The 17,495-nt window shown below is 40.4% G+C and overlaps 1 protein-coding gene across 2 annotated transcripts; it reads right to left on the bottom strand.

Moving 5' to 3' along the window:
• Nucleotides 1–74: 74 nt before the first annotated feature.
• Ypel (Yippee-like) lies at nucleotides 75–16,140 on the bottom strand. Of its 2 annotated transcripts, none has more exons than XM_043415711.1 (5): nucleotides 15,954–16,140; nucleotides 4,122–4,766; nucleotides 3,574–3,617; nucleotides 3,330–3,438; nucleotides 75–3,221 (listed from the first exon to the last, which is right to left on the bottom strand). In XM_043415711.1, the coding sequence occupies exons 2-5, from the start codon at nucleotides 4,221–4,223 to the stop codon at nucleotides 3,132–3,134; spliced, it is 345 nt and encodes a 114-aa protein (XP_043271646.1). In that variant the 5' UTR covers nucleotides 4,224–4,766; nucleotides 15,954–16,140; the 3' UTR covers nucleotides 75–3,131. The 2 variants fall into 2 exon arrangements, with proteins under 2 accessions (XP_043271646.1, XP_043271647.1); XM_043415712.1 differs by lacking the exon at nucleotides 15,954–16,140 and adding an exon at nucleotides 10,485–10,870.
• Between the last annotated feature and the right edge of the window lie 1,355 nt (nucleotides 16,141–17,495).

Raw genomic sequence — 17,495 nt, 5'->3', positions numbered from 1 at the left:
AAATGATTAATTATAAATCTTTTTTTCGTTCGTTTCGTTGGACTCCAGCGTTGCAAACTTCGGCGTCATTGACATTGATATTCCGTAAAATTTTATTTTCCCACATTAGCCGATAAACATTCGTCGCACATTATTATTTACAGATGAGATCGATCGTTAAAAGTAGTGAGCAAACATTTTTACTCTCCGAGTTTCTTCGTTTTCTTTTTCCATCGTCCATTCGTATATTTTTCACATTTTTCTTTCAGTGCGTGCGAAGGATGGCGAATCCGATGACTTATTTGCAGATCAACTACGAGATTATAGAATCAGTCACAAATCGAACTCTGCACAGCCAATAAATACAAATTCAGTGTTCAACAAACCGACTGATTTTCGAACGACACCGCTTTTTATCATTCTGCTTTTCCTTTCCTGCAGCGGCACTCGAATATGAATTCCGAGAGGAAAAATCTCTTGCAACGTCGAAACAACGACTCGTCAAGCAGGATTTTGAAAATTCGAAACAGAGTCAGAAATTGTAACCCGTTGAAATGAGATCGAGCTCGGAGCAAAATCAAGTTCATTTTCGAGGCCCAGACGCGGCTCGAGCAACTGAATATCACAAGAAACGAAGTATTTCAAGGTCGCTCTGAACTTCAATCGATCTCGAATCAGCCCGTGTACGAATAACTGTACAGCGTTCCTACATTGCAATACAATGATATTTCACGATTTCGAAGACAGCAAAGCAATGACAAATGCAACAGATAATAAACAAAAAAACGCTCCAGGTAAGGCGAACTTGAAAAAATCAGACTCGTACTTCAGCATACAGACAACACACACACACACACACACGGAGCCAGGCCTACCTCAACCTTCAATTATATTCTCCGTGTTTATCTTTTTCCATCTCTCTCGTATTTAATTTTTTTCACTTTTTTCTCATCCTCTCCTCTCGGCCTACTCGAATATTCTTAATACCTATTATCCACGAGTTCTACATAATATTGTAATATAATATAGTATACACACTGAGAAAAAAGTCATTGGAACAAGGAATTATCATCGCAAGGTTAAACATGATTAAACGAATAAAATAATTTTAGATCAAACTGCAGATTCATTCTCTCCGAAAACATTGCGGTTAAATGAAGAAAACTCTTGTAACAACATCAATTGCTATTTAATAACGAAGGATCCTTTTTTCTCAGTGCATATACGTATGTATAGATACATTCCAACGTAAATGTCGAGTTATATATGTATGTATACGCTTTTTTGTTATACATAGACGTGTATACATATATAAGCTTCGATACGCTAATGTTATAACGTAGGCTACATCGGGGCTGAATCTGCACAGACGCGTGAGAGTAACGCGGCTTTGCATCTCCTACTCTCATATTTGTTGTTTCGTAACTCAATGTTTTTGTTCTTTTGTTGTTGTTGTTGTTTTAATATCCTCCCGTATCCTCGTACGACGCGTTCGTCGTCTCGGTTAAACTCGATTCGTTAATCTCGTTCACCACCTCTTTCGTTTAGCTGATGTTTCGTTTTAAATTTCTTTGTTTATTATTTGTTTGTTAATGTTAATATTAGGAATATCGGCAGTGGAATTCCAACGATAGACGCAGCGGGCAGGCAGTCACGTCCAGCAGGATCTACGAGTACGACCGTTTCCGTTGTGAGAGAAAAATACGGATTTTAATGAGATTTCGGGCAACAACGAACGGCGCAACGTCGCGTTATCGCTCGTCGTCGTTTTTTGAGCCCTATGAAAAGAGAATTTAGAGCTTGGACGCACCTGCAGTCTCTGTGCATCGCACTTCCGCGCCTCCTCCGCTCCCCCCGGCGAATCGCAATTGTTTCATTACGTGTACGTCGAATTCACGGGGTGCCCAACTCCTCTCGTGTTCTGCCATGTTTTGTCGCAGTTCTTTACGCAATGTTTCTCAAACGAGGCACGTGTATAAACAAGCTGCAAATATTGCGTATTTGAAAGATGATTTAAGGTGTTGGAAACGTTGACAGACGCCCGAAAACCCGATCGGTTTTACAATATCTTGTTGCTCTTTCGTAATATCAAAAGGTCGATCGTTACAACGCAATTTCGAATCAGTCGATGGACTCTTCGCGCCGAAAGAAGAAAATTTTGGTCTGCGTCGTCGACGACTGATTTAACGTCGACATTCTTTTTTCTTCGTCACTAATGAGTTTAAATTCGCACAATAGTGTGAAAAAATAGAGCGACTCGAGGACGAACGTAAATTCGCTCGAAAATATGCTCCTTATACTCGTCGTACTCGTATTTTTTTTTACAGACGGGGGGCGGGCACCCCTCAGCTCGGAAAGAACATTCGCGTACGATCGTCTCCTCGACCATCTTGCATCTTTTTTCACCACGATTCAGCAACGCTCGGGCTCACCGTGTACCGGCACGACCTCGCCGCTTTCACCATTCTTCTCTTCTCTCGTCTCTTCCTCTTATTTTCTTTCAATATATCTCCAGCGCACTCCGTTGCTCGATTCCTTCAGTTTCATTTTCTTTAGTTTTGTAGTGTTGCTTCGAAAAATAATTTCTTTACAATACTCAGCGACGGTACCGCGCGGAATATGCCCGCGAGTGTATGCGCTCTTTCGCAATTGCTTTGCCTCGCGCTTCTTTTCTTTTTCCTTCTTCTTTTAACCATTCGATAACCGTCGATTATAATGGTACTCGCCAATGGAAAAACACATTTACGAGCGAACGACGACGGCTTCGCGGATTGTTCGAAATAATAAAAAGAACGGAAATAAAGGCTGCTACTAAGATTACAAATCACAAATGAAATCACAGACTTTCGTTGGTGGTTTGTCGGGGGAGTGTTCAGCGGTGGTCTCAAGTCCCATATTTTCCTCCTCGATCCTACCCGCAACAACGTTATCGCCTTTACCGTAGACGTCATCTTCGAATTTAGTCGCTCCTGCCTCGGCAGCGGTGCAACGTCGATGCTGGCTTTATTCACGGAAAATTAGTCGTTTCCTCATCGCCGTTGGAGACGTTTCGGCACGATATATATATAGACACGCGCATATAAATATGTTTATATATGTTATCTATACATATGCATATGTATGTCGTTCCGGATCCCCTCCGTCACTGCCTTTCATTCCCATCCATTCTCCTTTATCATGTGGGCAAGCTCAATTATGAACTTACCCTCTTTGTACTTCTGACTCGACTCGAACGCGTGCTCCTGAAAATCATCATCATCCTCATCATTAATTCGTTCGCTGTCCTCAAAATGAAATCTCTCGAAAGAAGTGAAATTTCTCTTCGATTCAGAACTTCAACGTCTACTCACGTATTTCCATCCAAGTGTCGTTTTGCAGCACTCGCAATAAATGTCGGCGACGGCGTGGAGGCCGGTCAATAGGACTCGTTCCTCGGCAGGACCGCAGCCTACGTTTACCCTGCGATGCGATATTGTCAGATGAGAAGATTGCAAAACAGGCATTTGTGTTGAATCAAGGACGAAAGACGTCCTGGTATGAAAATTTGAGATCGACTGTAATCGAATGAAGAGGAACGCAACGATTTATACTCACACGGAATTAAAGAGATAGGCACGACCTTGGCTGCCTTGGAAGGACTGGAACAGAAAGCGAATTGGATTTTCAATGCGGGCTGATCGTGCGCCTCTCGAATTTTCCAGAAGTATATTTAATCGAATAACGCGAACACCTATTTTATTTATCAAATTTCATTCACACCGATGAGTTCACATTGATGACGAATTATTGAAAAACAGTGTTTCTACGATAGCTAAATTCGTCAACGGCACGTGCACCAACACGAGCAATACGAGCTCGTATTAATCTCGTGCTCGGAATTCAAACATTTCCGCGTTTCGATTCTGGCGTCGGTGCACGTGCTCCGAGCTCGGTATGCTTCGAAACGTCCCGGATCAATAAAGTTTTCTTGAAATACGTCCGACAGTTAACGAGTTTTAAGCAAACGAATGAATGAACAAGGATTTTTCAATGCGCAGTCAAGTCCTCGAGTATTTAAAAAGTACAAGCTCCGATGCTTGTCAAATTCCGGGAGAAAAGAAGCCTCAGCTTTTACCAGGGACGAGGAAATGGCCCAGTCTCACCTTAGAGATGAGTTCGTCGTGGCTCGCGAGATGAGCACGGCAGTGTATGCACGAGTAAGTGCGGTGGCAGGAGGGCAGATAAGCCTGAAAAGTTTTGACCATGGTGACGTATCCAGAAAACGTCAAACAAGAGGGGGAGGGGGGGGGGAGTTGGGGTTGGGGTTGGGGTTGGGGGAGCTTTTCTTGTTCAAGAAAAACTGCCGTTTCCTTGTCTCCGAGACTCGTTTCTGATTCGTCTTCTTTGTCGTCGGCGAACCTTCTCGCGCATTTGTCCACGACGATTTCCACAGCACCCTCGACACTCCGTTCTGCTTCGATTATTTTTCTCTTTCGCGTATCACGATATTACGTATCGTTGCACATGGAATCCCTCACAAATTCGTCAGCGAGCACTCTTCCGTGTTTTTTTCTTCTTCTCCGGTCTCGCTCTACGTTCGCGCGATTCGATTTTTTTGTCTTGTTTTTTTGTTTTGTTTTGTTTTAATTATTATTATTATATTTTTAATTATAATAATACGTTTGCTATTCAATTTTGTCAATTTTCTTCCGGACGCGGGGTGGTGGAGCAATAGCGGCCCCGTTCACCGCCGCTTCGTACTGCGATCAGCTGTTGAGCTGGTTCAGACAGCGCCGGTTCGGGGACACCTTCAACAAATAAATTAAAAAAACACTGTTACAACGATATCACTGTGAAACAGATTAATTTCAAATCCATCCGGACACCTCGGTAACATTTTTCCCCAAAACTTGAGAATAATCTCGATTAAAGAGATTATAGAATATTAAGGAAGTTCACGCGAATCTAATGGATATTGAAAATTCCAACTTTAAGAGTTGAATTTTGGAAATATGATAGAAATCCACAGCGACCATCTATTCCCGGAATTATTGTAGCATCCACCGTCCAGTTGTCGAGAAAAAAATGAACGAAAATCACATTTTTTTAAGGGTTGCACACAGGCCACTTTTTAAAGTGCCCGAAACGTAAATAAGAAAATACAATGTTTTTAGATATAAATGGTGTCTCGAGGAAGCCTCGTTACCGGTGAAAATCACTTGGGAATGGAAAAAGAAAAACACTTGTTTGAGGTTGAGGAGTAATAACGACACAAACGGTGGAAGATTTGACAACAGCATGAGCCAGCTGTTTTGAAATATAGATATGCGTACGCATACAAACGGAAAATGGCTCTTGTCACATTTTGCTTGACGATTTTACCACGAAAGTATTTAAGGTAAGAGTCGCGCGACTCTATGGTCAAATGACTATTTATAAATCGTCGAAATAAAATAGGTTATAAGAAAGGTTTTCTGTATTGAATAAATCTTGGGGCAATTTTAACTGTATTCGTATAAATTTATACAAGATCATGTTTAATAATTTATGATTAGAAATATCTTATGATTGCTTATTTGACCCGGTTTTTCAATATATACATATATATATCGGTTCTCTTCTCACCTGACAGTCGAAAGATATCATAGCCTCCAAACTCGCCGGCTATCAAGAAAAGTATATATATAATATGTATACATTCTTAACGTTGCCACAAGTATATCGAGCCACTTCATGGCAGTCAATCTCCTGCCATTTTCTGAGTTTTCATCGAGATTATTTTAAAAATTCTCTTCGAATTAGTCGATGGCCCTATATTTTTATGGTCACATTAGAATCTTTATAATATAATCTATGAGGAACAATTTTAACATAAACTATGTCTAATCGATAAGGAAATGAATTCTGCAATCATAGGGTTGGCGGGAAGGGTTTCTCATACGATGCCGTGTTATATTTCTATTTTTGATCGTAAATTTCTTGATATAATCTTCGGTAACCTATTAAATCCTTTAGCCATATGAAAGTTTATCACGTAAAAATGATATAATTTAAAAATCAGGAGTTCGTCTAATATCGATTGTCGCGCGACTCCTACCTTAAAGCGCTATCGTTGTATTAAAAATTGATCAATCTCAACAAATGAGTCGCACACATAATTTTAATAATTGCGAGAATAAATTTTAATCGTTTCTTTGATCATTAAAAGAGCAAAAACGTTCAGTTGCTTTTTTGAATCACAAGTAAGGCATGATCTTCCGAGCCATATGCTCCGTACAGCGCAGGGAGTGAGTACGAATCTCGCGACAGCGGGAGCTCTGGATCGATTCCCTTTTAGACACAACTTTTTTTTTGGTTTTTATGTTTTAGTGGCTTTCGTAAAGAAAGTAATCGCGTGCACGCGCAACAACCTTAAAACCGGTGTGATTTAATGACAACGGAATGAAATTTTGAAAGTTTTGGAAAAGAGTTGGAAAGGCGGCCTTCTCGCGGCGAAGAGCCTCCGAGTGAACTCTCTTTTATGAACGTACTCGTCTCCGGTCGCTACCGTGATTGCGGATGATTGGGAGCCCGTAATGAGAGACGTGATTGATCAAACGATATTTCCTCTGCGCCTACTTTCGCCATAAATAACGATGATGATTGATGAAATTGAATAAAATGCCAAGAGCTTCGCACACAGACGTATAATCCTAGCGGAGTATGTCCTACGTGTGCCCGAACGATCGTATTTTATGGGTGTCTAAATTCGATCGATTTTTATAATCACTTTAAATTAATGTCAGAGTTATTAATTCGAAATTGCAAATAAGTTTATTCAACTTATCTCATGGCGAATGAAATTCATTCGTCCCTGGAAAAATTACTGTAGTTTTTCATGTAAAAAATCGCATTAGAGAGCGCAAAGGGTAAACGAAAAGGGAAATGGATGAAGAAAAAAGTATTAATAAAAAGACAGAATGAGGAATGGGCCAAGCCAAGAAGAAACGAAATGCCGAAATAAGCAAATGTGAGGTTATACGAGTGCTCGCTACCAATTTCGTTCAATCTTTAACGTAATATCTCTTTTTTTTACTAGCAGGACAATCGTCTCAAATTTTTTGCCAAACCTTCATTATATACTTCATTGTTAGTGTGTACGTTTGTCATAAAATTCGTAAGAAGCGTTCATTCGTTATATTAAAAGATAAACAATTTTTTAAGCATCGTCCCAAACCCTGTGTATTTTTCTTCATATTTAAACACGTTTATCTAAATAACCAATAAGACGGACCCTTTAAAATTTGATATGCGTGTCAGTCGACTATGCATTTAAAGTTTGTGTAAATTTCAAGAATTTCTTAAGAAAATCGTTTCGTGCATGAACCACCTTAACACGAGCTACCCCTTTGACGCGTATCGCAGTTGGCCATTCCCCGTATGAATAATGACGAATTGGAAAAGGGGACAAGGATACGCTCGCTCGTATTCAGGAGCTCGGTCTCGGTGCATAAAGCACGAATAAAACGGTGCGCCGCTTGTTGTCGTCGGTCATAACTGCATCATTGCGGATCATGCTAATAGCATTACCTACCTTTGTTCCCCAAATCAAAGGTTCGCGAGTCACCTATACGAGGCGTTCCGAGTAAATTCGAGCCCGTCGTAAGCCTCGTTATTTTTCTTACGAAACTCAATCATTAAGAGTTTCATTAAACTCGACAAAATTACAACGTCCGCGATATTTTTCACTCAACTTTTTTTCTCTACATTTTATTCATCGGGCGCTTCAGTTTTGACAACTCTTTCAAAAATGAGTACAATCCTATTGAATTGGCCAACAAGTTGAGGTTGTGAACGTCCGATTTTTGCGATCGGTTGTCAATAATCCCTTGAAGTTTGCTCTTGAGTGGGAAGGAAAGAAATAGTTGCTTTTCGATTCACTCAATAATGACGCGAGGGTTCACATCTTTTTCTCCCAAGTTGACACTACGCTTTGCCTATCGCTCGATCAAAGTAGTTCGGCCGTTCGATGAAGTCCGATGAAGGTCCACTTCTTTTGGCACTTTTTATTTGACAAGCACAGTGTTCCGGGGCCTCTGACCGAGCAAAATTTTCAATGATTTCATTTACAATTTGGAGTCTTTAACGCGGTAAGAGAGGACTCACAATAATATTAATTGTTAAAAAGTTGTACGGTGTTCGAGCTTCGGAGAAGTTTCTATCGTGAAAAAAATCAATCACAGATTCTGCTGCTTCAAAAAAATAATTTAGACGAATTCAATCAACATAAAGTATTTGCTAACTTGACTGGTCATGGAACGGCCAAACTGCTTTAACGAATTTTCCTTCGGTCATGGAATTTCCCAAATATCTCAACCGCTGCTTACGACAGCGACCGAGTCTGCACTCCCCGCACGAGAGACAAAAGAATAAATAAAATCTAGAAATTTTTCGAAAGCATGTCCGAGCGTTCGTTGAACTTTGTCACTGATAAGTAAACAAGTTGACAAATAGTTATGAAATCCAAGTTAAATCGTAAATTAGACGCTCTCAAGATTGAGGGAATGAAATTGAGGAAAATTTGAGAAAGCAACGGTCATGGAGCCATCGATTCGGCTCGGAACGCCATGCACATGTGTGAACGAGTACGCGGTCGTTCAATTGAGCCCCGGTACCGAAGCCTTGGGCCAGTTTGGCGTGGGTTCATCGCGACTGCATATAATACTAATTCACTAGTTTCGCGGTGGTATAAGTATGCGAATCCGTGCCGAGATCTTCTATGCGAGCATGTAGAAAATACGCTCCAGTACGTATTCAACGAGCTGCATACTCGTGCACAAATTGAATTATCAATTACAAAGTAGAATGTTGCCATCGCGGGATTTACCGCAAGGAAGCCCGGAACCAGGAAATATCCGTCACACAATCAGGGCATAATCTTGTGATTAAACGCCTGAACAATCGAGTTTCTAGACCAGGAATAAGATTCAGAATTCGCATCGTTGTGATGGGCTTCGATTTTAGGGAGACCATGCGTTACTTGTCATTCAAAAAAGCAATTAAACTTTTTTTGCTCTTCCGATGATCAAAGAAACGATTAAAATGTATTCTCGCAATTATTGAAGTGATGTGTAACTTATTTATTGAGCTTGATAAAATTTTAATATAATTATAGCAGTTAAGAAGTTTTGGTACATGTTAATAAATGTTAAGAAATTTACTAAATTTGGTGATAACGTTCTTCAACATAGAGAGCAAAAGCACAATTTTTTTCAAAATTTTCTTCTACATAGTTATCGAGTAATTAAGCATTTGAGCAGAGTTCTTATACCCAGAATGTATACTTAGATAGATATTGAAACACTATGCTTATACACGTGATCTTTCGTGTTTAAGGGAGTTGAGGCATTAGAATGAAAATGATGTAATCGCTTTTAAACCGATTGCATCTTATAAAGTAAAGTGTAAAAAAATCAGTTAAATTGTCAGAAAGTTTAGGAGCGTCGTTTCAATAACAATTTGGGCCAAGTCAAGACACATTCAGTATTATCTCCGTTAAAAATGATGCTAAAAATATGAAATTTTTTGGGCAACATGAGCAAGGCTTGCTGAATAATGTCAATTTTTTTCAGATTTATTAGGAGATTTGCTGAGCTTATATTAATAATAATCTGATTGCCGTGCAATTTTTTGAGGCTAGGATCGTCACCGTTCGTGTTTTCGACTGAGCTTTCACCGGTGTTTCGTCTTTTTTCCCCAACTTTTCTTTAAAGCGTATGCAACATCGCCAAACTGTAAACTGGCCTAACTTTTGAAAGGTACAGATCATAACTTTTGGGTAAAAAAATGACTGTACAGCCCCAACTTCCTTAAAGAATATGATCATTAAATTTGATAAATTCTGAACGTTTTGAAATTTTTTGTTCTCAACATTGCATGACAACATCGTATTGACTGTACACCGAAACTGCTTAAATTACTTTCGTAGTAAAATCGTCAAGCAAAATGTGACAAGAGCCATTTTCCGTTTGTATGCGTACGCATATCTATATTTTAAAACAGCTGGCTCATACTGTTGTCAAACCTTCCACCGTTTGTGTCGTTATTACTCGTCAACCTCAAACGAGTGCTTTTCTTTTTCCATTCCCAAGTGCTTTTCACCGGTAACAAGGCTTTCTCGAGACACCATTGATATCTAAAAACATTGTATTTTTTTATTTACGTTTTGGGCTGTTTCAAGTTGGGAGGATCTTTTTTCATTGAATTTAAATTGTCGCACGGGAAGTGTGCCTGCCACAAGGGCCTGTGTGTAACCCTTAAAAAAATGTGATTTTCGTTAATTGTTTTCTCGACAACTGGACGGTGGATCCTATAATAATTCCGGGAATGGATGGACACTGTGGATTTCTAGCATATTTCCAAAATTCAACTGTTAAAGTTGGAATTTTCGATTTCAATTATATTCGTGTGATCTTTCTTAATTTTGAATCTTTAATTTTTCGTTTTGAAAAAACGAGTTTGGCTAGAGAATCTTTGAAGCGTGTTACCGAATTCGATTTTTGGAGTAATCTTTCGAAATTATAAAGCAAATTCACTTTTGACGGAGAAAAATAATGACTCTTGCTGTCAGCGGGGTTTCCGAAGAGTTTCACTGATGTTTAAGCTCCTTTGAGCTTCTGGAGACTCGATCAACGGTTCCCTCGAACCTGCGAGTTGCACTCGCTCCGAGCGAAATTCGACTTTTTAATGGAGCAATATAACAAAGGTAAAACGAAAAAGTAGAGAATGTTTGTAGTAAAGTTTATAACGGAGGGTTAAATGTCCTGCACAGCGGCGGAGCCAACTCTGCCGTAACGAAAGGGTTCAAAGTTCAACTGATGGTACGAACAAGTGGTCCGTTAAAAATGTAAGATCAGACTGAAAGACCGGAGCCTCGGAGACACTCCTTTATCGCTTCGAATTATGCAACGTTAGACTTCATTTCGTTTGCCAAGGATACACCTATTATTTCGCTAATCGTCAACGAGGTGGAACGTTCAATTCGCGTTAAGTACCGCGGCGTTGCTAGCCGCTTCTATCGAATACTAGAAAATTCCATTATATTTGAATTAGTTCATTTTCTTATCGCGATATTTGACTACCATGAATTCGACCAGTTTTCCAAGTGCTGAAACCTGTACAAACAAATTAAAATAGATCATGTCCGGACGATCGTATTTTACGGGTGTCCAAATTCGGTTGATTTTTACTCCCTAATTAAAGATATAATCACTTTCAACCCTTAGTGTGCACACCTTCACAGCGAGACATTTCGTGCACATGGGGTCACTTTGAGCCCAGGTCATTTTTGACATCGAATATCTCGGTAACTATGCGCTTTTCGGAATAAAAGGTTTAGTCACTTTTTGCAGCGAATTGATCCAACTTTAAGGCTGCAAAGTCGGATTTCCAAAAAAATCTTTTTTCATTGTTCAAAAACGTGCTCAAAGTTGATAGTGCGAGTGAAAAGCACTTTTTCGGTTAAATCTCTCGTAAAAAATTAAATTTCGAGTCTAACGAAATGAAGGAAAAAAACATTTTTAATTCACCAATTTTTTATTTCATGAAGTATCAGTGCAGGTTGAAAAACTACGAATTGGAAATTCGCCAGGAAACGAAATTGGAGAATGACTGGAATTTTTGGAGAATTTTTTTAGATCACTTCGTTGGACTCCAACGATGCAAACTTCAACCTCATTCTGACTATTAACGATTAACGTAATATATCTTTATTACTGGCTAGACAATCGTCTCGAATTTTTCGCCGAACCTTCATTATATATTTTATTGTTATTGTGTACGTTTTTCATAAACTTCGTAAGAAGCGTTCATTCGTAATATGAAATGATAAACGATTTTTTACGCCTGGTCCCTAACCCCTGTGTATTTTTTCATAAACACGTTTGTCTCAATAACCAATGAGACGAACCCTTTAAAATTTGGTCTGAGTGTCAGCCGACTACGCATTTGAGTTCAGTGTAAATTTCAAGTCTTTAGAAAATGGTTTCGTGCATGAACTACCCTAAAAACTGAGAAACGTTAGTTTCGATGAATTCGGACGTCGCGACAACTGAAGAAAAAAAAAGCAACAATAAACTTCTCGAGTACAGAGAATTTCATTGATTTCTCTCGTATTTATTGATTCAGGGAAAAAGCGATGAATTTGCATATACAAACCAAAGTCACGCAGAGTTTATGAAACTTCCGGAATTAGCCCTTCGCGAAGAATAGTGAAAACACAAAGCGATCGAAGATCCGAGTAGAACACCGCCGTTTTACCCCATGGCCAATGGAGGCTAAATTTAAAGAGGTCCCCAGTCGAAAATGTTTCTCGGACAAACGCGATTTATGAAGTACATGCATCCCTATTTTAAGCTACACCATAAAATCCAACGATTCTCCTCCCGGCGAAAACTACGCGAAAATCTCGTTTCTCGAACCGTCGGTGTCCGACTCGCCGGTAAAAGAAGACGTGACCGCGACCAAATTGCGCTTCGCAACATCGAACATACAAAAATAGATGAAAACCGTTGTTAAAATAATTACTGAAAATAGAACGGGCATTAATTATTCAAATACGCTTTCCCCTGCGTACGGCCATCGCCATCTTCGAAAGGGTTCCTCGGGGCCGCTCCACAATTATCATCTATTCGACGAACCTAAATAAAAACACAACAGCAAAGAACTGTGTGTGAGCGAAATCGATATTTATCGTAATAGCGTGAATTAACGCGTGTATAAGCCGTTATTGATTGACGTTGGAAAGCGAAATACGCTGGTGAAGTTGTCGGGGGGTACGCGAGGTTAGGCTCGAAGCGCGTCTACGTGGGGCGATGTTTATGCGAGAGTTATAACGCGCAGCAGATATAGCCCGATAAGGGAGTCGTAACAACCGCGTCACAGCGAAACGAGTCAGCTGTGCAAGTTCATTTATCGCGAGTATAAAGAAAGATAATGAGTGAGAGACGAAGAGGGGGGAGAAAAAGAGGCGGGAAATGCAATCGCGTTTTTAGAGTCGATCGTTGCAAGATCCTTGCTATCTGTAAACGAGAGACTCCCCGGTGGATTTTATCGTCGACGAGAATCCACGTGGATCGTCGGATCTGCCGAAGGAGGAGGAACCAGCGTAACCAGCGACACCACTATTTTCACTTGACGCAACAACTTTTGCGTGCTGTCGGTCACGAGTCAACGGAGATGCGAGATTAGCTACGCACGCGCTCGGGCAAGAAAACACTGCGATTAATACGACGCTGAATTTTGCGAGGTTCGGAGCCCAATGAAATCAACGAAAAAAACGTTTGCGTTTTACCAATTTTTTATTTCACGCATTTTTGTATTTCTCATCGGTAAATAAATGTTGATAAATATATATTTATAAATATAAATTGTGAATATTAAAATTATTGTCGCAACGTGGGAAAAGTGGGCAACGACGTGTCGCATGTGCGAATGTCCAGAAATCAAACAGGCAATAAATAATTATGAAATTGTGGAAAATTTAGAAAAATCGCTGGGACGAGCCAGAGAGAAATTAAAAAGGAAACTGGAGAAAGAATTTAACGAGGAACCCAAGATAGAGCTATCAATATACGTCAGACAGTTCGAATCGATGGCACAAAAAGTAGAAAGGGAGAACAGAGAAAGCCCTTAAAGAAAGGGACGATCAAAGCTAGGCGGTAAAATAAGGGAATGTTTTAGTTAGATATAAGGAAAGAGAAACGGTCGTTAAATACTGGTGTGCAACGCAGATTTTATGGAATAATATGCAAGGGGAAAAAGGGGGGGGAGGGGGATAATTATGTAAAAATCTGAAAAGATATACAGGAAATAAATACTACTGCTGTAAATAAAAAATAAAAAATAAATAAATAAAAATGTAGAAAATATATACAAATAAATTTAAAAAAATAATATAAAAAATGTGAAATAAAATGATACAAAAATCGTGACACGAGATTTCACGATTTGGTGTAGACTGAAAAACTACGAATTGCAAATTAGGCAGGTGACAGAATCGAAGAATTACTGGAATCATTGGAGAGTTTTTTAGCTCGTTCCGTTAGACTCGAGCGTTGAAAACTTCATTTAAAAGTTTCTTCATTCGGACCCGTTTCATATTTTATGAAAAACTATTTTGATTGCAATGCGAAAAAAGTGAGAGAAACTGGTGTAAAACCGATGAATGTTCGTCCCGATGCTGAGATCCGAATTTCCAATGACGCGACGAACGCGAACGAACGAAGAAGGAGAGGATGCGTTCGAGTCCCGCTACGAAATAATCGACGAGCGTAATGTGCCCATGTCGAAACGAGATTCTCGTGAAACAATCGTCTTTCAATCGAGACAGAAAAAAAATCAACAGTCCTCGCCGATTTTTCTCTGCGTGAATTAATCGGTCTCGTGTGTGTGCACGGAGTTGTTTCTTTGTTAGAAAGAAGCGAGCTCTGTGGCGCGGTTGGTAAAGGGAGAGAACGGGGCGAGGAGGCGAGGCTGCGCGCGCGGGAGAGAGAACAACAAACGTGGAGAAGCACCGAGGAGGAGATGTACGGAGATATCGAAAGAGAAAAAAATTGCGGTTATTTACGAGTTGACGGGGAACCGAGGGCAATGAGCGGACGGAGGAAGAGAAAAAATGTTTCGCGGAGTTGACTCAACTGACGTCGCATGAATGGCTATTTTGCATTATTTCGGCCCAGAGACAATGACGCGAAAAAGGCACAAAGAGAAAGGAACGTGCTCGTCGTACAACCGAAAACCGTACGCGAAGAGGTCAACGCGAAGCGAGTCGAAAAAAAAAGACGAAAAAAAAAAACGCGAACGGAGAATCGATGGAGGGCAGCCCTGAAGGGATTCGCCGCGAGTCTGTACAGCTGACGGAGTTCCAGCCAACAGCTGAGAGTCGATTGAAAACGTGAGCGAGGCATCTGAGAGAGGAGAACGGAGATAGGATGGAAAGAGAAGCGAAATAACTCGTGCACATCGATTTGCGCGTCTCCATTATTGAGGACGAATAAAAACTGCTGGTTGACATGTCACAACAGAGCCTTGAACGGGAAATAACGAAGGTTTCAAAGATTACGAGGATATTGTTTGATTTAATGGGCAAAAGAAAATATCGGTTGCGGAGGTTAAATTTTCATGGCCTCTTTCGACGCGGTCATCTCGACAATAACACAAAAAGACTCGCGTCGCAGCAGATAATGAAAGCAGCTACGGAACAAGATGATAAAGATATTGATAAACGAAACTGCGATCCGAAGAGGACGCGATGAGAAAATTAATCGACAAATAGCAAAAATAAAACAGTCAAATAATAAAGCAAGAAATAAAAAAAATAGTATTGCGTAGTTGAGGGAAGCGCGAGTAAGCGAGGAAGACGGAGGAGGATGGTGGGGCAGGGGAGGGAGGGGAGGGGAGGGATGATCGCAGCATGGACGATGGTGTTGCTATCCCAACTGCGCTTCAACTATCGTAAACTGACACAATATCACAGGGACGACAGGGTTGTTGGTTTATTCGATTGCTGCCCGAATATTTCGTACGTGTCATGGAAACGAAATTTCAAACGATCACAGGTTTTTTTACTTATTTTTTCTTCTTTTTAAATGATTTATTATTTCTTTATGCAACGCGCAAAATGGTTTCTCTCCGTTTGGTCCCTGTCTTTGTTGTCTTTCTCTCGCTCCTTCTCCGTCTCTCTCGCTGGTTGTCAAACCCAAACAAAGAAGCGTGTCAGCGCAACTGAAAGATCTGAACTTGGCGTATGCGCGATTCTGAGCAATTTCGTAAATGTATACGACAATGCAAGGGAGACGGTATTACACTTATGAGAGAGAGAGAGAGAGAGAGCAGTGTGCTCGTAGTTCGCGGAGAAAAAGTGTGTAGGTTTTATAATATTGCATCGCGGACGGTATAAAACACGCTTTACAGTCTTGTTTTTTCTTTGTTTTCTTTATTTCTTTTTGTGTACGAACCTCCATATGCATTCGTAACCGTGACAATGACAATTGCCGATTAATGACGATGCGGACAGCGATCTAGCGAGATTGATCACGGCTTTGTCCTCGCGGGAGCCACGGAAAAAAAACAACCCGTTTTGATCATCACTACCTCGCTATGAGCGTCTGCCTCGCGTAGCAGTTATCACTTCCAGCGAGCACCGTACTTTTCTTACTGCTGATCAGGCTCAGCGTTGTTCGATTTATTTCGGTTCGTCCGCAGGCGGGACGAAACCTTTGCGACGCATGCGCTCTGCCATTACGAGTGTCTCCGGACATTGCCGCTCAATGACGCCACCTTACGACTTACGATGCGTTGATCAAAGGTGGCGTCGCCACTGTCGACAACGTGCATCAATGCGTTGTCTTGCTAACAATGAAAATCCCGCGAGAAGATCGCAGCTTTCCTGAATCTCAAAGTATGTTCTATCTTCTATCGCACGTTGCGACACCGTTCTCTAATAAAGCGATAAAATGTTAATAAATAAACCGTGACGAATAAACTTGCATGTAATCCCCAGCCTATTTCCAAGGTTGCATGCCCGATATAATTTTATCGCACTTCCATCAAGTGTCCTAATTGATACACTTTTTTCAAAAAATTTTCACTTCAAATGCATAAAAGAATAAAGTTTCCAACAGTTTGATGAAATATTTCTTTTAAAATAAATGGATCGCTCTTCGAATCTCAGAAAACGAGTTTTTTTGCCGCCAGGAAACAAACGCTAAACTACCCTGCTGCTCCATATGGGCAAGAAACATGCGTTTGTTTGTTTTTTCGCCAACTTGCTTGCTCAAAATTACATAAACAAAAATCGCTTCACCCCAGAGCTGTGTGAATCAAGATGAGCACCACCGAAGACACGAATCGGATCCTCGTGGGAAAATATGTCATTTTTTACCTCGCTTTCAGAAGCACGAAAAATCTTGCAAAAAGGTGTGAATAAAATAAGACACAGAATAAATTATAATAGGTGCTTCGAATAAATGGGAATAGGAAATAAAGTGACATTGTGATCTAATGGTTCTCCGCATAAAAGAGTGCGAATGTCGGATAGAAGCTTGCAAAACGTCATAGGTCATTGAGACATCGGTCGCGGCACACGGTTACAGAGTGTCTGTACAGTGCTGCCATGTGCTTACTGCGGTCGTGTTGCGATACACGGACGTGAGGAAAGCCGTCTACACACTCGTCAGAAAGAGCACATGGAGGCCAACGAATAGGGAATGTTGCCGCGTAGAAGAGCTCTCGAAAGCGAACCGATGAGATTGAGCTACGGATTTAAAAAGTTTTCTCATAGTTCTGGATTAATTCCTGTCGCTCGGCATTCGTAATGCGCCAATTCAAAAACTAATAACCCAGACAATCAATAAGGAACTTCCTGAAACTAAGCGTTTACAATTTTTTCCTCGAGCAAAAAGCGAAAAAGAGGTAAACCGGCGCAAAACTGATAAACAAAAATGATTTCTCGCTCTTTGTTTATTCAATATGTATTTTTTCTTATAAATTCATTATCC

This window comes from Venturia canescens, chromosome 4 (assembly GCF_019457755.1).
Source record: "Venturia canescens isolate UGA chromosome 4, ASM1945775v1, whole genome shotgun sequence".
In the NCBI taxonomy this organism is placed as follows: domain Eukaryota; kingdom Metazoa; phylum Arthropoda; class Insecta; order Hymenoptera; family Ichneumonidae; genus Venturia; species Venturia canescens.
The sequence above is the reverse complement of the archived record's forward strand: the minus strand, read 5'-3'. Positions and strand labels throughout refer to the sequence as shown.